The sequence below is a fragment of the Felis catus genome, chromosome D1 (assembly GCF_018350175.1).
Source record: "Felis catus isolate Fca126 chromosome D1, F.catus_Fca126_mat1.0, whole genome shotgun sequence".
Lineage (NCBI taxonomy): Eukaryota > Metazoa > Chordata > Mammalia > Carnivora > Felidae > Felis > Felis catus.
This window is the reverse complement of record NC_058377.1, coordinates 39,344,443-39,366,846: the sequence shown is the minus strand read 5'-3', so window position 1 is coordinate 39,366,846 and position 22,404 is coordinate 39,344,443. Positions and strand designations below refer to the sequence as shown.

The 22,404-nt window shown below is 38.2% G+C and overlaps 2 protein-coding genes across 10 annotated transcripts in view; one reads left to right on the top strand and one right to left on the bottom strand.

Annotated features, from left to right (window-relative positions):
- Positions 1 to 15,886, bottom strand: part of MRE11 (MRE11 homolog, double strand break repair nuclease) — a 76,537-nt gene extending 60,651 nt beyond the window's left edge. For 2 of the 8 annotated variants that reach the window (XM_011286523.4, XM_045038588.1), the window contains exons 1-5: positions 15,713 to 15,806; positions 15,356 to 15,412; positions 14,857 to 14,980; positions 13,085 to 13,217; positions 7,210 to 7,370 (exon numbers count right to left, since the gene is read on the bottom strand). In XM_011286523.4, the coding sequence (XP_011284825.1) occupies positions 7,210 to 7,370; positions 13,085 to 13,217; positions 14,857 to 14,876 (314 nt within the window). In that variant the 5' untranslated portion in view covers positions 14,877 to 14,980; positions 15,356 to 15,412; positions 15,713 to 15,806. Of the gene's footprint in view, positions 1 to 7,209; positions 7,371 to 13,084; positions 13,218 to 13,763; positions 13,937 to 14,856; positions 14,981 to 15,355; positions 15,684 to 15,712 lie in introns of those variants that run through there. The other 6 variants (XM_019811624.3, XM_011286524.4, XM_019811623.3 and 3 more) reach the window with 6 other exon arrangements.
- Positions 15,887 to 15,893: 7 nt separating this feature from the next.
- On the top strand, positions 15,894 to 21,905 carry ANKRD49 (ankyrin repeat domain 49). Of its 2 annotated transcripts, none has more exons than XM_023239330.2 (3): positions 15,894 to 16,011; positions 18,852 to 19,206; positions 20,388 to 21,905. In XM_023239330.2, exons 2-3 carry the CDS (start codon positions 18,949 to 18,951, stop codon positions 20,847 to 20,849), a joined length of 720 nt encoding a protein of 239 aa, XP_023095098.1. In that variant the 5' UTR covers positions 15,894 to 16,011; positions 18,852 to 18,948; the 3' UTR covers positions 20,850 to 21,905. The 2 variants fall into 2 exon arrangements, with proteins under 2 accessions (XP_023095098.1, XP_019667189.2); XM_019811630.3 differs by lacking the exon at positions 15,894 to 16,011 and adding an exon at positions 16,062 to 16,645.
- The last annotated feature ends 499 nt before the right edge of the window (positions 21,906 to 22,404 follow it).

The window sequence follows — 22,404 nt, the reverse complement described above, 5'->3', positions numbered from 1 at the left end:
GAGCCCATTTGTGATTGATTCATTCTCTCTCTCTCTCTCTCTCTCTCTCTCTCTCTCTCTCTCTCCCCCTCTCTCTCTGACCCTCCCTGCTCTCAAAAAACAAAAAATAAAAAGTCTCCCACCCACTCCTGCCCCTGGAGTCAGCTAGCTCCTCCTCTCAGAGGCAGATGCCATTAGAAACTTCATAGTGTTATCTCTGCAAAAATATCTTATACCTTCATAGCAAATAAATGGCATCTTCTCCCTTCTTATACAAATAGTAGTGTAATACAGATTTCTGCACCCTGCTTTTTCATTTAATATGTTTTAGAAATCATTCTACATCAGTACATAAAGAGCTTCCTTGTGCATTCTTTGGTGGGACAGTACACCATCGAATGGGCTATCAGAATGTGTTTAAGTAGTTACCTACCAATGGACATTTACACCATTTCCAGTGTTTTTGCTTTACAAATAATGCTACAGTGAGTACTCTTGTACCAGGTTGCCCTTGTGCAAATACAAGAAAATATCCAGAAGGGTATTTAGTCAAAAGACAAGAATGAATTTGTAAATTTTTTTTTTTTTTTAAAGTTTATTTATTTTTTTGGGACAGAGAGAGACAGAGCATGAACGGGGGAGGGGCAGAGAGAGAGGGAGACACAGAACCAGAAACAGGCTCCAGGCTCTGAGCCATCAGCCCAGAGCCCGACGCGGGGCTCGAACTCCCGGACGACCGCGAGATCGTGACCTGGCTGAAGTCGGACGCTTAACCGACTGCACCACCCAGGCACCCCTGAATTTGTAAATTTTGAAATACTTCCAATTTCTGTCTATAGAAGTTGGACAAATTTACACACAATACAACAGCAATGCATGAGAGACAACTTTTCCCTTTATTCCATCAACATAAGCTATCAAGCTTTTAAATCTATGCCAGCAGTCGGGGTGCCTGGGTGGCTCAGTCGGTTGTGTCCGACTTTGGCTCAGATCATGATTTTGCGGCTCATAGGTATGAGCCTGCATCGGGCTCTGTGAGGACACTGAGAGACTGGAGCCTGGCTTCGGATTTTGTGTCTCCCTCTCTCTCTCTGCAACCCCCCCCCCCCCCCCCCCCCGCTGCTCACTCTCTCTCTCTCAAAAATTAAAATAAACTTGAAAAGAAAATAAACCTATGCCAAGGGTTCTAAACCCTAGCGGTATGTTAGAATTATCTAGGAATCTTTTAAGATCTATCAATGCCCATGACACAGAGAGTAACTGGCCTACAGATTGTCATCATTTTTTTTTTTTTTAACATTTCTAGGTAACTACAATGTGCCCCTGGAATTGAGAATCACTGATCTATGCCAATCTGACAAGAGAAAAATATCTCAGTAGAGCTTAACTTAGTATCTTTCTTATGAATGGACTCCATTTTGTATTTTTCATATTCTTTTAATATGTCCAAGTGTCACTTTATTTTTTCTGTGAACTATGTCTGTATTTTTCGCATATGTTTTTATTAACTCTTTTATTAACTTTTTAATGCGCTCAAAAGAACTATTTATCTATTGGGGAAATTAGACCTTAATTTGCAATTCATTGCAAATATTCTCCCTACCTTAACTCTCACTGACTTTTGACTCTAGGTGGTATTTGCCCTGCAGAAATTTACTTTTACAAAGACTAACATCAATTTTACTTTTATGGCTTCTCAGCTTGTATCATACACAGAAAAGCCTTTCCCATATCTACATTTTAAAAAAATGTCTAATAGTTTCTTCTAGTACACTTATTGAATAATCCATACTTTCCCTAGAGATATGACACCCCTTCTCCAAATATTAAATTCCTACATGTACTGAGTCTATTTCTGGATCTCTTTACTCTTTCACTTACCTGCTTACCAATTCATGAGTCATATTACATTTTTAGTTATTGAGGCATTATATTTTTTCTAACTTTATTACGAAATAACTGACATAGAGCATTGTAGAACTTTAAGCTATACAATGTATTATTTGAAACACGTATACTGCAAAATAACCGCTACAGCTTGGCTAACACTTGCATCACACCCATTTTGTGTGTGTGTGTGACAAGATTATTTGAAATGTACTCACAGAAACTTTCAAGTATAAAATAAAGTATTACCAACTATAAGCACTATGCTGTACATCAGATCCTTAGAACTTACTCATCTTGTAACTACAACTTAATACTCTGATCAACATCTATCCTTCCCTCAAGTCCTGGCTCTGGATAACCACCATTTTAGACTGTTCCCGAGTTCAGCTTTGTTAGATTCTACATGCTAAGTGATGTTACACAGTATTTTTCTTTGTCTGACTTATTTAATAGCGTAATGCCCTCAAATTCCATCCATGCTGCAAATGGCAAGATGTTCTTTCTCATGGTTGAATAGTATTTCATATTCATATTACACACCACATCATCTTAATCCATCTTTATCCATTCATCCACGGAGAGGCGCTTAGGTTGTTTCTGTATCTTAGCTGTTGTGAATAACGCTACAACGAACTCAGGAATGCAGATAACCTCTCTGAGAGCCTGTTCTTCATTTCGTTTCGATGCATATCCAGAAGGATTGCTTAATCATATGGTAGTTCTACTTTTTTAGCTTTTTGAGGGTCCTCTATACTGCTTTCTATAGTGGCTAAGTCAATTTACATTCCCACCAGCAGTGTATACAAGGGTTCCCTTTTCTCCACATCCTCCTCAACATTTGTTCTTATTTTTTTGATGATAGCCATGTGTGAGGTGATATCTCATTGTGGTTTTAATTTGCATTTCCCTGATGACTAGTGACTTCGAGCACCTTTTCATATACCTGTTGGGTCATTTGTATGTCTTCAGAAAAATGTCTTTGGTTTCTTTGCTTATTTTTAATTGGATTGGATTTTTGGTCTTGTTTTTGTTTTTGCTATTGAGTTATACAAGTTCTTTACATATTTTAGATGTTAACATCTCATCAGATGTATGACTTAGAAATATTTTCTCCCATCCCGCAGGTTCCCTTTTCATTCTGTTGATGGTTGCCTTCACTATGCAGAAGCTTTTTAATTTGACATAGTTTCACTTGTTTATTCTTCCTTTTTTTTCAAATCCAAAAAAAAAAAAAAAAATCACCGCCAAGAATGATGTCAAGGAGCTTACTCCCCATGCTTTCTTCTAGGAGTTAGACAATTTCGGGTCTCACATTCAAGTCTTTAATCCATTTTGAGTTGATTTTTGTGTATGGTATAAAGGGGACAGCTTCATTCTTCTGTATGTGGCTGTCCAGTTTTCCCAATACCATTTATTGAAGAGACTCTTCTTTCCCCCATTGTATATTCTTGGCTCCTTTGTCATAAATTAATTGACCAAACATGCATGGGTTTATTTCTGTACTCTCTATTCTGTTCTACTAACCTAGATGTCTTATTTTTATGCCCAAACCACATTGTTTTGATTACTATAGTTTTGTAATATAGTTTGAAATCAGCAAGGGTGATGCCTCCACCTTTGTCTTTCTTTCTTAAGACTGCTTTGGATATTTTGGGTCTTTTGTGGTTCCATACAAATTTTAGGATTGTTTTTTCTATTTCTATGGAAAAAAACCATTAGAATTTTGATAGGGGTTACACTGAATCTACAGATCACTTTGGGTAATAGGGACAGCTTAACAATATTCATTCTTCTTATCCATCAGCACAGAGTATCTCTCCATTTTTTGTGTCTTCAGTTTCCTTCACCAATGTCTTATAGTTCAGTGTATAGCTCTTCTGCCTCCTTAATTAAATTTATTCCCAAGTATTTTATTCTTTTTCTTTTCCTATTCTTCTTTTCTTAGTTTCTCTTTCTGATAGCTTATTGTTAGTATATAGAAATGCAATTATTTTCTGTCTACCGATTTTGTATCCTGGGCCTTTATTGAATTCATTTATTAGTTCTAATAGTTTTTTGGGGGAGTCTTTCACATTTTCTACATATAACATTATCATCTGCAATTAGAGACAACTTCACTTCCTTCTTTCTGATTTGGATATCTTTTATTTCTTTTTTCTTGCCTAGCTGCTCAAGCTAAGACTTCTAATATGATGTTGAATAGGAATGGTGAGAGTGGGAATCTTGCCTTATTCCGAATCTTACAAGAAAAGTTTTCAGCTTTTCACTACTGGGTATGATGTTAGCTGTGGGTTGGGTCATATATGGCTTTTATTACATTGAGGTATCTTCCCTATATGCCCACTTTGTTGGGGGAGTTTTTAATCATAAAAGGATGCTAAATTTTGTCAAATGCTTTTTCTGCATCTATTAAGATGATCATATAATTTTCATCACATTTGTGATGTGAATTTTCATTCACATTTGTTAATGTGGCTTAATATACTTTAATATGTAATAGGGCTAGTCATTATTTAGTGGTTTTCTCTTTCAGACTTTCCCTACCTTTTTTTTTGCCTATTTTTCTATGTGAACTAGTAAACTACAAGGGGAAATTACTCAGAATGCAGCACAAAGAGATAAAGTAATGGGCAATATAACAAAAACGGTAAGAGATATAAATAATATTCAGAAAGAATAGGCAACAATGTTTGAAAACGTAATGGTTAAGAACTTCCTAAAATTACTGAAAAAAATAATTCTTAGATTGAAATGCATGAGGATACCCAAGCAGAACAATTAGAACTAAATCCACAACTAAATATGTCCTAGTAAGACTGTGAAATGCTAAGGACAATGAGAAAATTTAATAGTTACCTGAGAATTTTCTTTCTGCCAGTTGCTATTCTAAGCAATTTTCTTATTAACTCCACTACTCCTCACAACAACTCTGTAACATCATCACTATATAAAAGTAAGGTAAAGTAGAGCCAAGACATGAATTCACATGTACCAGAATCCATGCTTTTAATCACTATATTACACTGTTTTTCCAACAACTACAGTGATAGCAGACTTCTCAACAGCAACCAAAAAATAAGAGTTTACCACTCACTGACACTCAATGAAAAAACTACTGAAAACAGTACTTTAGAAAGAAGAAAATGGAATCCATAGGGAAAAAATGAAATGCAAGAAGCAACAATAGTGAGCAAAGAAACAGGTAAACACGTCTGCAAAGGTGAGGGGAGCAGTTTAAAAATAAGATGAGAGAAAGAAGAAAACACTAATGTTCTGGATCTGAATAGGAGACAGGTAAAGATACTGATCAGATTTCTAACAACGACATATGTTAAAAATCATAGGTACTTTTAAAATCCAATTCTACACTCTGCCAAACTATCAGCCAGAGCAAAGTTAAATACAGCCATTTTCTCACGTACAAAAATCTCTAAAAATTTACCTCCCAACATGAACTCATTAAAAAAAAATATAGATAGTTAGGGGTGCCTGAGTGGCTCAGTCGGTTGAGGGTCCAACTTCGGCTCAGGTCATGATTTCAGACTCGTAAGTTCAAGCCCCGTGTCGGGCTCCGCGCTGATAACTCAGAGCCTGGAGCCTTCGGATTCTGTCTCCCTCTCTCTCTGCCCCTCCCCCACTTGCTTGCACACACACTCTCTCTCAAAATAAACAAACATAATAAAAAGAGAAAGAAAAAATACAGATAGTTAAATAGATAAAAAACAAATCCAGATAGGTCCATGCATATGCATCTGTTTCTTAGCTCTGGGCACTGAGAGACCCTAGAAGCAGTGACAAGGTGACAGCAATGTGCAAGCCTAGCATCTAGGTTTGGGCTTTCAAATACCTTTTCCAAAGGAACCAGGACTCCTTGAAGAAATGGATGAGTCTAAAGCTAGGGAAGGGAAAATAATTCATCTGGAGCATCTTCTAATGCCAAAAAATAGGAAATGGAGGGGGAAATGAGGGTAAGTCAAAAGGAGAGAGGAGCCAATCTGAAAAAGTACCCAATGGCTAACCTTTGTACATATCATCTGAGCAACAAAACAGATTACAATTGCATTAAATTACAACACAAAGGGAAAAAATGAGTTCATATTGATATAGACAATTGAAGAAGTTCCTTCTGATAGCTGAGTCAATAAATTAACAAGTGGGGGACAAGGGACAAATCTTCCTTACAGAAGAATTTTAATTAATAAATGCAGAAAAACGTGGGAAAAGGAAAATCAGCATTAGAACACCACGGTTAAAATTGCTATAGGCAAGAGCCACTGACGAATGTTAAAATTAGTGGACAAACTTTAAGGCGACACAGAATAGGTACACAGCCTCAAATATCTCCCCCAAAATACTTACTAATGACTACAGTAGTTTTAATATGCCCATCTCCTTTGATACTCTTTCCTCTCTACACGAAGTGACACTTAAATCCCTCTGAGTGCGGGCTAGACTTAGCAACTCACTTCTAATGAAGAGTGGATGAAAAGGGAAAAATCCTAACTTGACAGCAGAGAAACCTGGCAGGCACCACCTTAACCAAGAGATTAAGGTTATCCTCACCAGTAATTAGCCAACTTGATAGCATGTACACCAGATATGCTATGAGAGAGCACTTCACCTCTGTGGAATACTTTCCTGAAAACACTTAATCCTGGTCTAATCACAAGAAAAACCCACATTGAAGGACAATCTACAAAATGACTGACCAGGATACTTCAGAAGTACCATGGAAATGAAAGGTAAGAAAAGACGGAGAAGCTGGCACAGTGTGAGGAAACTGAGAGAACATTTCGACCACATGTAGTATGGTATCCTGTGCAATGCTCAAGAAAAACCACGAGACTATCTTTACAACATGGGGTTCTAGGTGACTATCATCAGTCAGTCCCCAAAGTATGAATATTAAGGAAAAAGAATGATACATCAAAATTAAGTACTGTATTTGTCAACAAAAGTCTCCATAAAAAAAGTCAAAAGACAATTCACGGATTGGATAGAAAAAAATTCATGCTTAACAAAGGCTTAGCCTCTAGAATATATGAATAACTTCTGCAAATTGAATAGGAAAAGACAAAAATCCCAATTTTTAAAATGGGCAAAGGGTATGCACAGAGCAGGATACCAAAATGTACAACAGAAATTTAAGAAAATTCTCAGTCCCACTATTAATTAGGGAAATACAAATTAACACAATGACATACAGAAAATTCAAAGAATTACACTGACTCTGAAAATAGCTCATAGTGAAGGTCAAATAGCTAATTGTTAATGTGTTTGTCTTTCACAGAAAATATTACACAAAAGAAAACATTCACTTAAGCATTTAAATATACTTACTTACTAAAACCAAAGTTGACTGACTGATCACTGAGAATTTCAAACTGTACAGGACGATCACCCATGCAATATTTTCTCAGTAACTCGAGGCAGGTATGTAATGTTTTTCTTGAGGGCTTATTTTCATGAAAAAGATCACCACCTAACAAAATAAAATCCACCTAATCAACAGAAAATAGTGTGAAAATTAGTATGTTTTATAGGGGAAAATGTTAAAACTATAGATTAAAGAAGTAGAAAAAAATCTCATAAAAGATACTGATGTGTATGGAGATTCAAAATTTTATATTTTATTTATTTAAAGAGCTTGCAGTCTGTTGATTACTTTGACTCCAACTTAGGTTCCTAGGCCACCTTCAAAAAAAACCATCTTTGGGGTGCCTGGGTAGCTCAGTTGGTCATCCAACTCTTGATCTTGGCTCAGGTCATGATCTCAGTTTCTGAGACTGAACTCCACGTGGAGCTCTGCACTGACAGCATGGAACCTGCTTGGGATTCTCACTCTCCCTCTCTCTCTGCCCCTCCCCCCCCCCCCACATGCACATGGGCTCTATCAAAGTAAACAAACATTAAAAAAAAAAAAAGCCATCTTCAAATTATTACACCAAACCTCTGACTCATGCTACTACCCAGAGTAATCACTATCTTTTGTTATTCAAATTAAACATAAATTTAGAACTTTAATGGAACCTACGGACAAGATAGCCAATTCAATTTAGATTACTCATTCAATTCATTCAACAATTATTTAGGGCTCACACAGGCACTGCCACCTAAGGAAACTGCAATCTACAGAACAGATGATGTCCAGGACTGACAATGTACAATTCCCTGTACTGGGCCCTGAGGATACAATGACGAATAAAATACATTCCTTTCCTAAGTATGTTCAGAATCTAGTGGAAGAGACAAACAGCTATGCATCTGAACATAAGTCAGACTCAGACATACCCTAGAAGGAGTATGTAAACAAACCAGGAGCAGCAATGACACTACAGTTAATTCTAACTGAAGGGAAGAAGTCATCTGAGGACAATGCGTGCAGAAGGAAATGTGCCAAGGGGCCCCTAGGTGGTTCAGTCAGTTAAGTGTCCGACTTCAGCTCAGGTCACGATCTCACGGTCTGTGAGTTCAAGCCCCACATCGGGCTCTGTGCTGACAGCTCAGAGCCTGGAGCCCGCTTCAGATTCTGTGTCTCTCTGCCCTTCCCCTGCTCATGCTTCTGTCTCTCTCTCTCTCTCTCAAAAGTAAAAAAACATTAAAAAATTTTAAAAAAAAAGTGCCAACATGGTAGCATTTAGGTTACCCTATTAAGAATAAATGAGACTTTAAGAGCATTCTAGAAACAAGAGAATAAAGAAATTATACAGAAAAAAGCCCAACACGCATGCTTTCAAGAAGTATATAATCTACCTAAAGAAACTTGATTAAGTTCTTAATTATACAAAAGAACCCAGATCACTTAGGCTACAGTAGTGAGGGGGAGAATACACCACTCCCGAAAGTGTCACTTTGGCACATGGACTGGAGCTAAAGGCAATTAAGACTTAGTAGACTCAGGAATAGCTTTTTTTAAACTTCCCCTAACTACCTCAAAGAACTGACTGGGGCCCTATACCAGGAAGAGAGCTATTATCAGAGAGAACTTTTTATATCAGAAAGACTTCTCTCTCTCTCTTTTTTTTAATTTTAGAGAGAGAGAGCCTGAGAGGTGGGGAGGGGCCGAGGGACAGAGAGAGAATCTTAAGCAGGCTCCATGCTCAGTGCAGAGCCTGACGCGTGGGGCTGGACGTCACTGTGAGATCATGACCTGGGCCAAAATCCAGAGCCAGATGCTCAACAGACTGGGCCACCCAGGCACCCACACACAAGACTTCTCTACGTGGCATGACCAACATTTGCTCTTCTCATCTTCCCATGAATCATCTCCCTCCCTTGAAACCCCAGACCTCTACCTCCTTTCTCTTTAGCTCAGGATGGTATAAAAGGCTCGATTACCTGACTGCTGGGGAGTCTCGTATTTTTATGAGACTCCTATACATACAAAATTTGGTTTTCTCCTGTTAATGTGTCTTAGGTCAATTTAATTATTAGCCCGGCCAAAGAATCTAAAAGGAAAGAAGGGAAAAGTTTTCCATCTTAGTCAGAGGAGCTTCAATAAAAATGTGGGACTTAAGCTAGGTCTTCAAAAATGAACATGATTTCGGGGCGCCTGGGTGGCGCAGTCGGTTAAGCGTCCGACTTCAGCCAGGTCATGATCTCGCGGTCCGTGAGTTCGAGCCCCGCGTCAGGCTCTGGGCTGATGGCTCGGAGCCTGGAGCCTGTTTCGGATTCTGTGTCTCCCTCTCTTTCTGCCCCTCCCCCGTTCATGCTCTGTCTCTCTCTGTCCCAAAAATAAATAAAAACGTTGGAAAAAAAAAAAAATGAACACGATTTGAATAAAGGAAGAAAATCATCACAATCAACAGCATAGAGAAAAACAAAAGGAACACAGAAAACCTTTCAGGCAGGAGGTGGAGTGGTTGTTTAAATGGTACAGTTTCACCTTTCCAAGAGGAAGAGTTCTGGAGATTGGTTACACAACAATGTCAATGTGCCTAATGCTGTTAAAGTCTACACTTAAAGACACTGAAGATGGTAAATTTTGTTAGGTGTATTTTACCACAAATAAAAAAAATTTTTTTAATATTTTTAAAAGCTGGTGATTCCAGGCAACACTGAAAAAGGACACACCTTGCTTCTATGGTCTTCCTGCCACAAAGTGAATCCAGTCATGAGGCAATATCAGACGAATCCAACTGAGGAACATTCTACAAAGTAACTAGACTGTACTTTTCAAAAATGTCTGGGTCATGAAAGACACAGGCTGACTGAGGAAATGTATCAGATTACAAGAAACTAAGGAGACATGACAACTAAATGCAAAATGTAACCCTGGGTAGGACCTGGACTCTGCCACCCTGCCCCCAGATTGCTGTAACAGACATTACTGAGACAATCAGCAACATCTTGAAGTTATCTAAGTATCGAATCGGTATTAATTTCCTGGTTTTGATAAGTGCACTGTGGTTACATATGCAATGACTCTCAAATGGTTCAGAAAAAGTGTGTGTGCGTGTGTGTGTGTGTGTAAAGAGACAGAATAAAGCAAATGGGGTAAGATGTAGGAAATTCTGGGTGAAAGGTAAGGAATTCTCTGTATTATGCTTGCAATATTTCTGAGACTGATACTGTTAGAAGTTAAAAAAAAAAAAAAAGGGGCTCCAAGGAATTAAGGAGTAGAAATAAGGCAAATTTGATGGCACAGACACACAAAGTAGGGCACTTAAAGTCAGGAAAAATTTAGATTTCAATAGTAAATACTTTGCTAAATACAAACTAAGGGAAAAAGTAAATAAAATACTAGCGTGGGGCTGCGGGAGGGGAGTGTTAAACTTAAGGGATGCAGGAAGGGAACTGAGAAAATAGAAGGGAAGCAAAAGACAAAGTAGAAGAAAGAAGCTTATGCCCAGGAAAAGAAGTATTTTAGTACTAAAAGAAAAAACACAAGCTTTTCTGGCAGGAAACAGACATCCTTTGGCTATAAGTTTCCCTGACCTCAGGGAAAGAGAAAGTCACCTTAAAAGGAGATATTACTGGGGCACCTGGGTGGCTCAGTCAGTTAAGTGTCTGACTTCGGCTCAGGTCATGATCTTGCGGTCCATGAGTTCGAGCCCCGTGTTGGGCTCTGTGCAGACAGCTCAGAGCCTGGAGCCTGTTTCAGATTCTGTGTGTGTGTCTCTCTCTGCCCCTCCCCTGCTCATGCTCTGTCTCTCTCTCTGTCTCAGAAATAAATAAACGTTAAAAAATTTAAAAAAAAAAAAGGAGATATTACTAGACATTCTTTCATTAACAAATTTATTACTTTTTTTAAATTTTATGTTTATTTCTGAGAGAGAGACGGAGAGAGCATGAGTGGGGGAGGGAAAGAGACAGAGGGAGACGCAGAATCCGAAGCAGGCTCCGGGGTCTGAGCTGTCAGCAGAGCCTGACGTGGGGCTTGAACTCACAAACCGTGAGATCATGACCTGAGCCGAAGTCGGATGCTTAACCAACTGAGGTGCCCCTCATTAACAAATTTGTTAAAAGCTACCTACTGCTTGCTAGATCCTTTCTAGATATTAAGATACAGCATGAATAAGCAGAAAAGATTTTTCCTTCTCATGGAGTTTACCTTCTAGTGGAGGAAGGTCAATAGTCAACAAGTAAACAATTCAATATATTATTTCAGATGGTGTGATGAAAAAAATAAACAGAATTGATAAGAGTGTTTGGAGATATCCGGGAAGACCTCTCCCAAAGGTAAAATGTGCTCCAAGCAGAGAGACCTGACGTGCAAAGGTCCCAGAGCAGAAATGCCAATGTGGATGGAGCACACTGAAAAAGGCAGACAGTTGCAGAAGTCTCCCAGCAGAGGCCAGACCAACTTGAGCCTTGTAATTTGAATTTTATTTTAGATTCACTAGAAGGCCACTTGGAAGATTTTAAGCAGCAGAGTGGTACGATCTGATTTATGATTTTCAAAGTTCATTTTGGCTGCTATGCTGAACAGATGTAGGGAAAAAGAATGCAAACAGAAAGACCCATGGGGAGCTACTACAGCAAAATATGATAGAAGTTTGGGGCTAAATATATAGGTACAAAAACAACAGTTTCCATATACATTCGGGAGGAAGAACCAAAAGACTTGCAGATAAACTGAACACTGAGGAAAAGTCAAGGTTAGAGATACTAATTTGTAAATCATAAGCATTTATGTTTACTCCCCAGCTCTCTTCCGAAATGTCCAGCAGGACATCTCAACTGTCTACTGGAATATTGACCCGAATGTCTTATTGGAATCTCCCAACTCAAATGATCTAAATCAGAATTCATTACCTTCCCACATAAAGAAGTACCTCATCCTTATTTAGAACCTATTTCTATTACTGATACCACCATTTGCCCAAACTTAACATACTCCAGTCACTGTCCCTTCCCTTTCCCACAACCCACCCCCAAAGTATTCAAATCCAATCTTTGAAATACCTCTGGCATTCACTTCCTTTTTTTCCATCCCATGCCACTACTTCATAAAAGCCTCAAACCGGTCTTCAATTCATGCTATACCCTGTTGCCCAAAGATTTTCCAATGGATTGGGCACAAACTCCTCAATCTGGCATTTGAAGCCTTCTTTGATGCAGCTCAACTCATGTCTTAGTCTTTCAGCATATTTTCTAATAAATGGCCTACAAATGAGCAAAACTGACTTGTTGTGCCCTTAACATACCTCTCATATTGTCTCACCTCGGTGCCCTTCTTCCTGGGAAATGTACATTCTCTATGCTCTTCACCCATCAAAAGCCTACCCATCCTTCAAAGCCCAAGTTAAATGCCATCTCATTCATTAAACTGATCTTGCTATCCTCTATGTGATCTTTTCTATGTCTAAACTCCCAGGAAAGGCTGCTGATAATTTTCTTATGGTTCCTACCACATTAAGACCTTGCATCTGAGCATTATGGATATTTGTCTAAATCTTACATCCTGTTATGCTTTATGTTCTTAGAAAGCAGAAACTATGTCATCTTTCCATTTCAAACAGAAACTGCCGCAGGATCCAGCACTCTGTAAACACCCCATAAATATTTGTAAACCTTTACAAACCTCTGACAAAAGTAGCTCCTACTTAAGGTGACAAGGCACTCAAATTCTGCTTTAGGCTTTTCGTATATTGACATTTAAGCAGGCAACGTAGGCACATGAGCCTGTAAAACCAACCTCCGACTTTAAGAAGCAACGAGCCAATTGACTAAAAGCACATAGCAGAAACTGAAAAATGTGAAGCCAACTCACTTCATTTTCCTGGGCAAGTCTTAAAATCTCATCAAATGTTACAAATGTGTCATTTCCTCTGACTGCATCTTTCTCCATAAATCCCAGATGAATATCTGTTGCAACTAAGATTTTAAACGTATTTTCATCGTCACTGTATTAAAAAAGAAACATTTCAATACAATAAGAGTATGCTCAAACCAATTAAAACCTAAATTTGTGAGATAAATAAGAACAGTTATGTAGTAAAATCGCTTTTCTAGCCTCAAAATAGGTCTGAAAATGTAAAGCATCCAATAGATCTTTGACATTACATAGTTTGCCTACCACTAATTCAAAACAGAACATATGAATTTTAAAAAGGTTCTGTGACTCCTTCAAAAAAGTACAACCTTGTTACAACCAGTTTTATATACTCCTTTTTACCTTGGACCTGGGAGCCTGGTTGTTTTCGAATTCTATTCCAGAGCAAAAAAAACCCAAGAGGATTTGACCCCATATCTAAACCCGCTGTTTATCTATTTTGTACTCATCCAGGAAAATCATACTTGACCGGTTCATTTAAAAAGCCCTTCTTTTATCCTCATAAGCTAATAAGCTTACACTGCAGTCCCAGAAGACACTTGCTTGATTCTACTCTCTATACAAAGTTAGTGTTTCTTTAACAAATTTGGCCAAGTAACAAAACAGAATTATTTACAAGTCCATTTGAATTTGGTGGTATTCAAAGGTACTTTCATGTGAAGCAGCAACGTAGTAATTGTTACGGCTTTCCTAAATTTCATGTAACTTTTAACTCTTTTTAAAAAAGTACTTAGGGATTTATGGTCTCATCTCAACTTCCACATGTAAAGAGGTACGTATTTACTGTCTCTGAAAAATGAGAACACAAAACAGAGAAATTAAATGATTTATTGCACAACTAAGTGGAAGAAACAGGATTTAACCACTCAGGCTATTTTCATTAAACCACAAGGAACTTAAAAAAACTTTCACATATATCTCCAAAATTGAAATCTTTATATATGAGATTTTTCCAGAAAAGGTTTCTCTCCAGAAACTTCAAAGATGATATATACGCACACAGTTTTAATTGCCACACACACAGGCTGATCAGAATATTTTCAAGATCACATTACCCTAGCAATTTATGTTACAAAATACATAGCGTTTTATGAAGTATTTTCAAACGAATTCTCTCATTTAAACATTTAAATTAATCTGAGAAAGGCAATTTTGTTCCAATTATATATATAAGATAAGGAAATTGAGGCAAGGTTCAGAGAACTGCTAATTTGCCCAAGGTCACACAGTATTAACCAAGGAACTGAAATTAGACACCAAATCTAATGCTTTTCCCACATAACTTCTGATTCTTTTATTGATTTTCATTTTACTCAGATTCATTTCCAATTGATTCAATGCTAGAGCAATTTACTGTTTAAATAGGCTTGCACGGACTAGTTAAGACTTCCTCACAAAAGCTCAAAAATATTTATAGCTTCACTATTTTAAGACAAAACCTAAGAATATAAACTTATATACTAAAGTAATACACCAAATTACTGCAAGGCTTCAACCTATAGGTGAATATTATCTTTAAGTTAGTAAACATACAATAGTAATTTTTTTTTTAACATTCTAAATGTTTTTTGATCACTAACATTTCTGTTCATAGGCAAGCTCTTTATTTACTGCCAATTTATTAAATAAGTTTTCTTTTACGGCGATCTTAGTTGATGGGCTTTAGAAATCCAAAGCAACAAAAAAGATTCCAGAAGACAAGTGCTTACAGGGCATCTGCAGGACTCATTTCTACCGTCAATCTAGGTCCTCTGGAACCAGTTTTTTCTCCAAGTACTCCTGGGTCGTGTGCTCAAATAAGTCAGAGAACTCACTCGATTTCAAATCCCAATACTAAAAGCAAAATTACATTATTATAAAACGCACATTCTTTTAAAAACAGACTACCAATTTTTGGAATCTCATTTTCATCTAAGGACCTACTACATTTTTACTTAAGAACCAACAATAGAAAATGGCACATCCCCAGTGCCATTCTAATTGCACCATTATGATTAAACTATGGGAAACTAATGTCCATCAAATGAATGGGCAAAAAGAGTCACATACAGCAGTTTTGGTTTAGCACACAAACAATTCTGGGTGTGCAGAAATGTTTAAACTACATGTGCAGCCTAACCCTGGAGCATGGAGGTGACCCCATACTTTCTGCTGAAATACAAGGCTGTTTAAAGAAAAGGTCTAATTTATGAAAAGAGAAGGGCCCACCTTTAAAACGACTGTAAATAAAAAGAAACACGTGCTCCGCAGAAAAACGCCCGGCGCCTGCAAAGCAAGTGGAAATGGCCAAAATATTCGGGCAAGAGTGTATGCCACCGTGAAACCACCCCTCCCACGTCCGGCCTCCTGGTTCGGTCGAGATCCCAAGCCTCAACACACACACACCATCGGACTCTGAAACCAGAACCAGAACCTTCCAGGACTTAGCCGACCCGTCCCATTCTTTCCAGTCAATCCACTCAGGGCTTCCTCCCCGGATCCCACAGAAATAGGCAGTACGTTTCCCAAATTACCCCACACCCTCACTCTCCCAAAGCCTCAACGGGCCCCCAGGGTGTCTTTTACCCGGGAAGAAGGAGCGAGCTTCCCGAGGAGAAAGGCAACAGCAACTCACGAGCGTCGGTCTCAGAACCCGCGGGGCCACTTACCTGAATTAGGCGGGAGAGAAAAAGCAGCTCTTTCTCTCGCGATACCTCACTGATGACGTAGCACTCAGGTCTTCTCCGGCTCTCATTGGCTACCAAATGCCGTGAGGAGCCGGGAAAGTAGCGGCGAGGCCCCGCCCTCATGCGAGAGCCAATCCAGAGAAGCTGAGGGACGACCCCGGAAGCGAGGTTCGCGGCGGCGATTTTCCCTTCTTTAAGGTGGGTAGCTCTTCCTTGTCCCGGCCCGCGCTCCTTGGTCCCCTCGCGCCACCTAAAAACTAGTGGGCCCTTAGGGGCGGGTCACCTGTCGACCCCTGCTGAGCCCTGCTGACTGGGCTGCGTCGTGGGTCCTGGATAGGGCTGGAGCGGCTTCTCCACTCTTGGCTGTTTGGAAGGCCGCAGGCGCGACTCCGGGCCTGTGAAATGACCAATCGGTGCCAGAGGGCTTCTCCCTCACTCCCACTCCCCAGAGTTAGAGCATTCGGGCCCTTGTATTTATTCCCCGCATCCTTTATTTTCGCCTCTGGACCCTGGGTTCAGCACATCTGTACTACTTTGTGCTCGTAGCAGTAAAATATAGTGTGTGTGTGTGTGTGTGTGTGTGTGTGTGTGTGTATGTAAAGTGAAACTTTTGAATTAGAAAATCTGACCTTTCAGTGCCATTAAAGGGTCCTTAGTCTAGGGCAGGTTGTTTTAATCTACCCGAAACTCAGCGCCTTCAGCTGTAAAATGGAGTTTATGACACCATCTGTCACTGAGTTTTTTGTAAGGAGTTGACATGGTTTAGATCTCTGTCGAAATGTGTTCTTTTAAGAAACATGGGGTATGTTTCTTCCTGGTGGAATGTCGTCAAGTAAGAATCTTAATCGATTTTTTGACTCTAGGTTTGACTTTTAATCTACCTAAAATTTAAAAATTAATTTTACACGTAACTTATTCTGTCTGAAGCAGTAAATTCAGAATTTACTTTAAAAAGGGGAGAGGGAGTTTTTATAGAAAGGAAAGGGGAGGATAAAATATGTGCTTTATTGTTCCTATATTTGCTATAATTAAATGAACTTTATATTATTTCTCGGTATCTATTAAGTGTTTAATGAATTGATGTAGGATCATTTTTGTGTTGCAAGGTTCAGAGAATAGTTTGAGAGGAAAGAAAAAGATGAGAACTCCGATGGGAGTTCCTAAATACAAAATTCATAAATACAGAACAAACTGGTGGTTGCCAGAGGGGAGAGAGGAAGGGAGATAGACAAAATAGGTGAAAGGTTTGGGAGGTACAAACTACCAGTTATAGAAAAAATAAGTCAGAAATGAAAAGTACAGCATAGAGAATATAGTCAAGGAATATAGTGAGGAGTATAATCAATAAGTGAATATAGTCAGTAATAAAGGATACTGTGGTGAGCATTGAATAATGTATAGAGTTGTCGAATCACTGCGTCGTATACCTGAAGCTAATATAGCATTGTGGATCAACAATAGGTCAATAATAAAAAGTGAAAATTCCAAGAGAACTTGTAAAACACAAAGCAGTTCTGATGGGGCCTCTCAATAGACTGAAAAGCTGGGCAGGACTTGGAAATCCTTTTGTACGGTCATTACATTTTGCAGTGAAGTAACAGGACGAGAAGTTATTAGTTATGAGTGATAGATTGAAACTGGAATTTAGTACTCTTGGCTCTAGTAATAAAATCTAATGCCACATTAGGATTGAATACTATTTAACTGGTGAAATTAGAAAGAAATTAGTATCTTAAGGGTATGACTAACTTGGGAACTTCTCTCAATCCCTTCTGCATTCCACACAAAATCAAGTGATAGGGCTTTAATTAAATTTAATTCTACAAATATTTCTTAATGCCCTCTGTAAAAGTAGGGCATAGAGATAAGTTAAATACAGACCCTATCCTTAAGCTTGTTAACTTCTGAGGGACTAAAACAAGAACAGATTAGTGCTGAAACAAGGCAATATGTAGCACAGAAAAAGCTACCAGACAGAGATCTCGTTTTGAGGTTCAGGAAAGACTTAATGAAAGAGATAACATCGGAGAAGAGCCTTGATAGACTGATTTCAGCAAATATAATTGGGAGGCAGAGACATGGTATTTTTAAGATATTTATTAGTCACATTTTTAAAAATTGGCTAAGATTTAATAAGCTGTGTAACTCTTTAAGCTGATACTGGTTTATAAGTTAATATGGCAGCCTAGCTGAATAAATGTTACTTCCTTCAGGAAGCCTTCTCTAATCCTGTAGGACTGGGTTAATTATAACCCTCTTGTATACTCATTGTATTTGGACAAGGTCCTGTTACAGCACAGCTCGTGCTGTTCTTACTGGTCATCCCCACTAGACAATAAGCTTCATGAGGTTAAGACATGGGTCTTGTTCATTGTTGAATCCCAATATCCAGAGACTGGCACATACCAGGCATTCTATTCATATTTGTTGAATGGAGTGAGTGACAGCCAAAATTCAGTTCAAAACAAGAAGCCAACTGAGAACTATAGTGGTCTGTCAGTGAATGGGACTCCTTTTTAAAACAGTGAATTTTCCCAAGCCTGAAATTACCAAAGTAGAAACAGGATAATTATTATAGACGTTACGATAAAGATACCTGCATTGATGAGAGATTTGAACAGATGCCCTTGAGGCTATTCCATCTCTAAGAATGCCTAAGTCTTTGAAGTAGTTTATTAGAAATTAAAAGTTTTTGTTTCTGCTTTGCGTCATTTGTCTAGTCTATAAAAATCATGAACGTGTCTTTCTTTTAAATTATAATTTAGAAGCTTTAAGCATTTATCACTCAGTATAGTACGATAGTATCTAAACCAATAGATTCAGAAAAATATAACCATGGACTTAAAAAATAAGAAGTTTTAGACCATTGAAGATACAGATAACTGAAATCTCATTTCCAGCATTTAGAGAATGTAAAGTACCAATAAATCCAAAAAGTTCAGACAGGGTTTATTGGTATGTGTTTGCAAAACTTATCTATGCTATTGATAAACACTCAGTTACTGTTTTTCTAATAATTTTTATGTTTGTGTTTCCAGATCTTGATGGATAAAATAAAGCAGACATAATTCATCACTAGAAAGATTAATTATACGCTGGCATTTGAAATGCTTTGTATTTAGAATAACAGTAAAAATGGAAAAAGGGAAAGTAAATGATGATGGAAAACCAGATACAGAAAATTCCGTGGACTTTTCTGAACACTTTAACCAACTTGAATTGTTGGAAACGCATGGACACCTTATTCCCACTGGTACCCAAAGTCTCTGGGTAGGGAATTCTGACGAAGATGAGGAGCAAGATGAAAAAACTGAAGAGTGGTATCAATTGCAAGAAAAAAAAATGGAAAAAGATCCAAGCAAATTGCTTCTTTGGGCTGCTGAAAGAAATCGGGTAAAAAAAACCAAAAAACCAAAACAAAAAACAGTTAAAGAGGAAATCATAATATAGTAGGAAAAGTATTGGATTTGGAGCCAGAAGACCTGTCCCTGAACCTCTATTTGGTTTGTAACTTTGGGCAAATCCCACCATTTCTGAACCTCTATTTTCTTACCTGTAAAAGTGGCCATCATAATACCTGTATCTTTTATATAGGATTTTGAGGAGCATATGAGGAAATGTACATGAAAGTACATAGTAAGCCAGAAAGCATCCTATTCAGTGTTATTTGGAAGTTTAAGGGGTAATTATAAAGATGACAAGAAGTCACCTATATTTTTAAATCATTTCTATTAAGTCATTAAGATCATCCTAGAGACAACTATGGTTTAGAAAAGGGAGGATGGGAATTAACATGTTTTGAATACTAAATATACCATGTGCTTTTACTACATTATTTGATTTAATCCTCCTATATCCCTGCAAGATAATAATATTCCCTTTTACAGTTTAAGAAATGAGTTTCAGGAATACTCATTTGCCCAGTATTATCCAATCTATTCTTCCCACTCATCCACTTCTACCACATTTCACTAAGTTCCTCCATGTCTGTTAGTAAGGTCTTGTATTTTTGGATAACTTTTTAACCCAAGAGCACACTGCATCCCACCAGAGATCCAAAGACCAAGCTGAAAATCGCTTCCTGAAAATACATTTCTAAGGTGGTTTTAGTTTGAGCTCTTTAATCTCTAGATTTCTTGTAGCATTGTCTTCTGATAAAGAAGTTTATTTTTTAAAGTTTACGCACTGTGTATATTGGTGTGGTAATCCTGTTGAAGAATCAATCAATTAGTATGTTTTCTTAACTAATGAAATATAAAGGATTAAACCCAATAGCCTGTATTGTTCATCTAGGACTAAAGCTTTTACGCAATGAGCCTTAATTGGACCAGGAGTAAATGTATGTTTTGATATTCAGAGAATCACATTCTTAGATGCAAGAGCCTGGCTAACACTACTAACTGTTTATTCTTAAAAATCTGTTGCCCCCGAAAGAAATGTTAAATCATTTTTATTTTAAAGTCATCTGCTGACAAGGAAGTTTATGTTGAACTTCATCAAATCTAACACCACGAGATAGCTTAATTTTCTCCATTGACTGTTCTGGGTTTTTTAAGATGTCTTTTCCTCCTCAGCTTACTACGGTGCGGAGACTACTTTCTGAAAAGTCCACTCACGTGAACACTAGAGATGAAGATGAGTATACCCCTCTTCATCGAGCAGCCTACAGTGGACACTTAGATGTTGTGCGTGAGCTGATCGCACAAGGGGCAGATGTCCACGCGGTGACTGTGGATGGCTGGACACCCCTGCACAGTGCTTGTAAGTGGAATAATACCAGAGTAGCTTCTTTCTTACTCCAGCATGACGCAGATATTAACGCCCAAACAAAAGGCCTCTTGACCCCCTTACATCTTGCTGCTGGGAACAGAGACAGCAAAGATACTCTAGAACTCCTCCTGATGAACCGCTACATCAAACCAGGTCTGAAAAACAACTTGGAAGAGACCGCATTTGATATCGCCCGGAGGACAAGCGTCTATCACTACCTCTTTGAAATTGTGGAAGGCTGCACAAATTCTTCACCTCAGTCATAACGGTTCTAATAATTTTCCAAGTTCCAGTGCCTCCTTTGTGTGAGATATGAAATATCCCCATGATACAGAATTGACATCAAAAAGTTTCACTGCAGACATTCAGTGGTACCCATTCGAACGCCCTTCCGAGTGAAAATGCCTACCGTTGATGTCAAAATGTGTTTGAAAGTTGTTTGGATGTATCTTTACTGATTTATGTGGAGTTTGTAATTTTTATCAGAAATAATTTTAACTTCTACTTAAAAACTTGTAACGGGTTATACAGAAAACTAATGATATTTTTGGTGCTGATCCAAGAGAAGTGTATTTTTAAATACCCTCCCCCCCCCCCCGGATCTTTGTTGAGTATTTAGTATATTGACATGTATTTTTATAAGGTGAGCTAACTCAGAATTTAAAAATCTTAAATATACTGGTGCAGGTCAGCTGTCTTCTCGACATCACCATAGCCATTTGCTTTCATTTTAAATCATAAGAACTGACTTAGCAGTGACTTGAGTCGTCAGAAGTTTAAAAAAAAAAAAAAAACAAAGCAGGAGAAAAGCTTAGATCTTCGTCTTTTAGAGCATAGACCATTTTCAGGAAAATAGTTAGCTAAGTGTTTAGTCCATGAATGTTATATATACTGCCTCCGCTACCACAGCTCACACAATCCTGTGGACAGTCCTACCTCACCCTGGTCAACCTACACGATCCTTATTCCATTGGTGAGTCAGCATGACCTTTCAGACATGCACACAACTCTACCTTGGTCCAAGAGATCATGATATATCTGCTCTCCAACTGGTTTTACCTGCCTAATCCTGCTGTTTGGGGCACTGCTCAGATGGTCTCTCCAGTTCACAGGAAGTATTGATTTTCCAAGGCCCTCCTTTTATACAAGCCCTACAAAGGCAAAGAGACAAGGGACGAAGAATTCTAAGAGTGAAGGGATGATGATTATATTGGGGCTAGAACCACAAAGTGGCTAAGGGTTTAAAAAGCCACAGCATGGATAGCGACAAAAGCATAAATATAAATATTCAGAAAAAAAATAAAAATTTTGAGCAACAAAAATGGCACCATTTCTTTTTTTTTTTTTTTTTTAACCAGTGTATCTCTTGGCTTGGATCCATAAAATATTGATTCACCCAGCCTACATTTATTTAATAACTATTCTCTCAGTCTTTCCAGCTAGAGCTTCTCGTTGGCTACCTAGCCCCTATGTGACTGTTCCCAAAGGGTTTTCTCTTCACTTAACACCAGAACTGGCACGCTATGGGAAGGAAACTAAACCAATGGGGCCACAGTTATATATTCACTGAGGTTTCACAGTGCTCACAGTGAAATTTGTTGGCTTTGCTTTTATAAATCTTAAATATGCTTCTCCAGGGAGCTTTCTGACCCACAACCTGCCACCGTGAGGGGATTTAGAGTCTTTACACTGTGGATGTAAAAGCATTCAGTTATTTCTATTCGTTGGCATCTATTATAACAAAAATCAAAACACCTCCATTTCTTGAAAAACCCCCGTTTTCAAAGGTTCCTTTCAGACATGAGAGGTCTCCAACAAAAG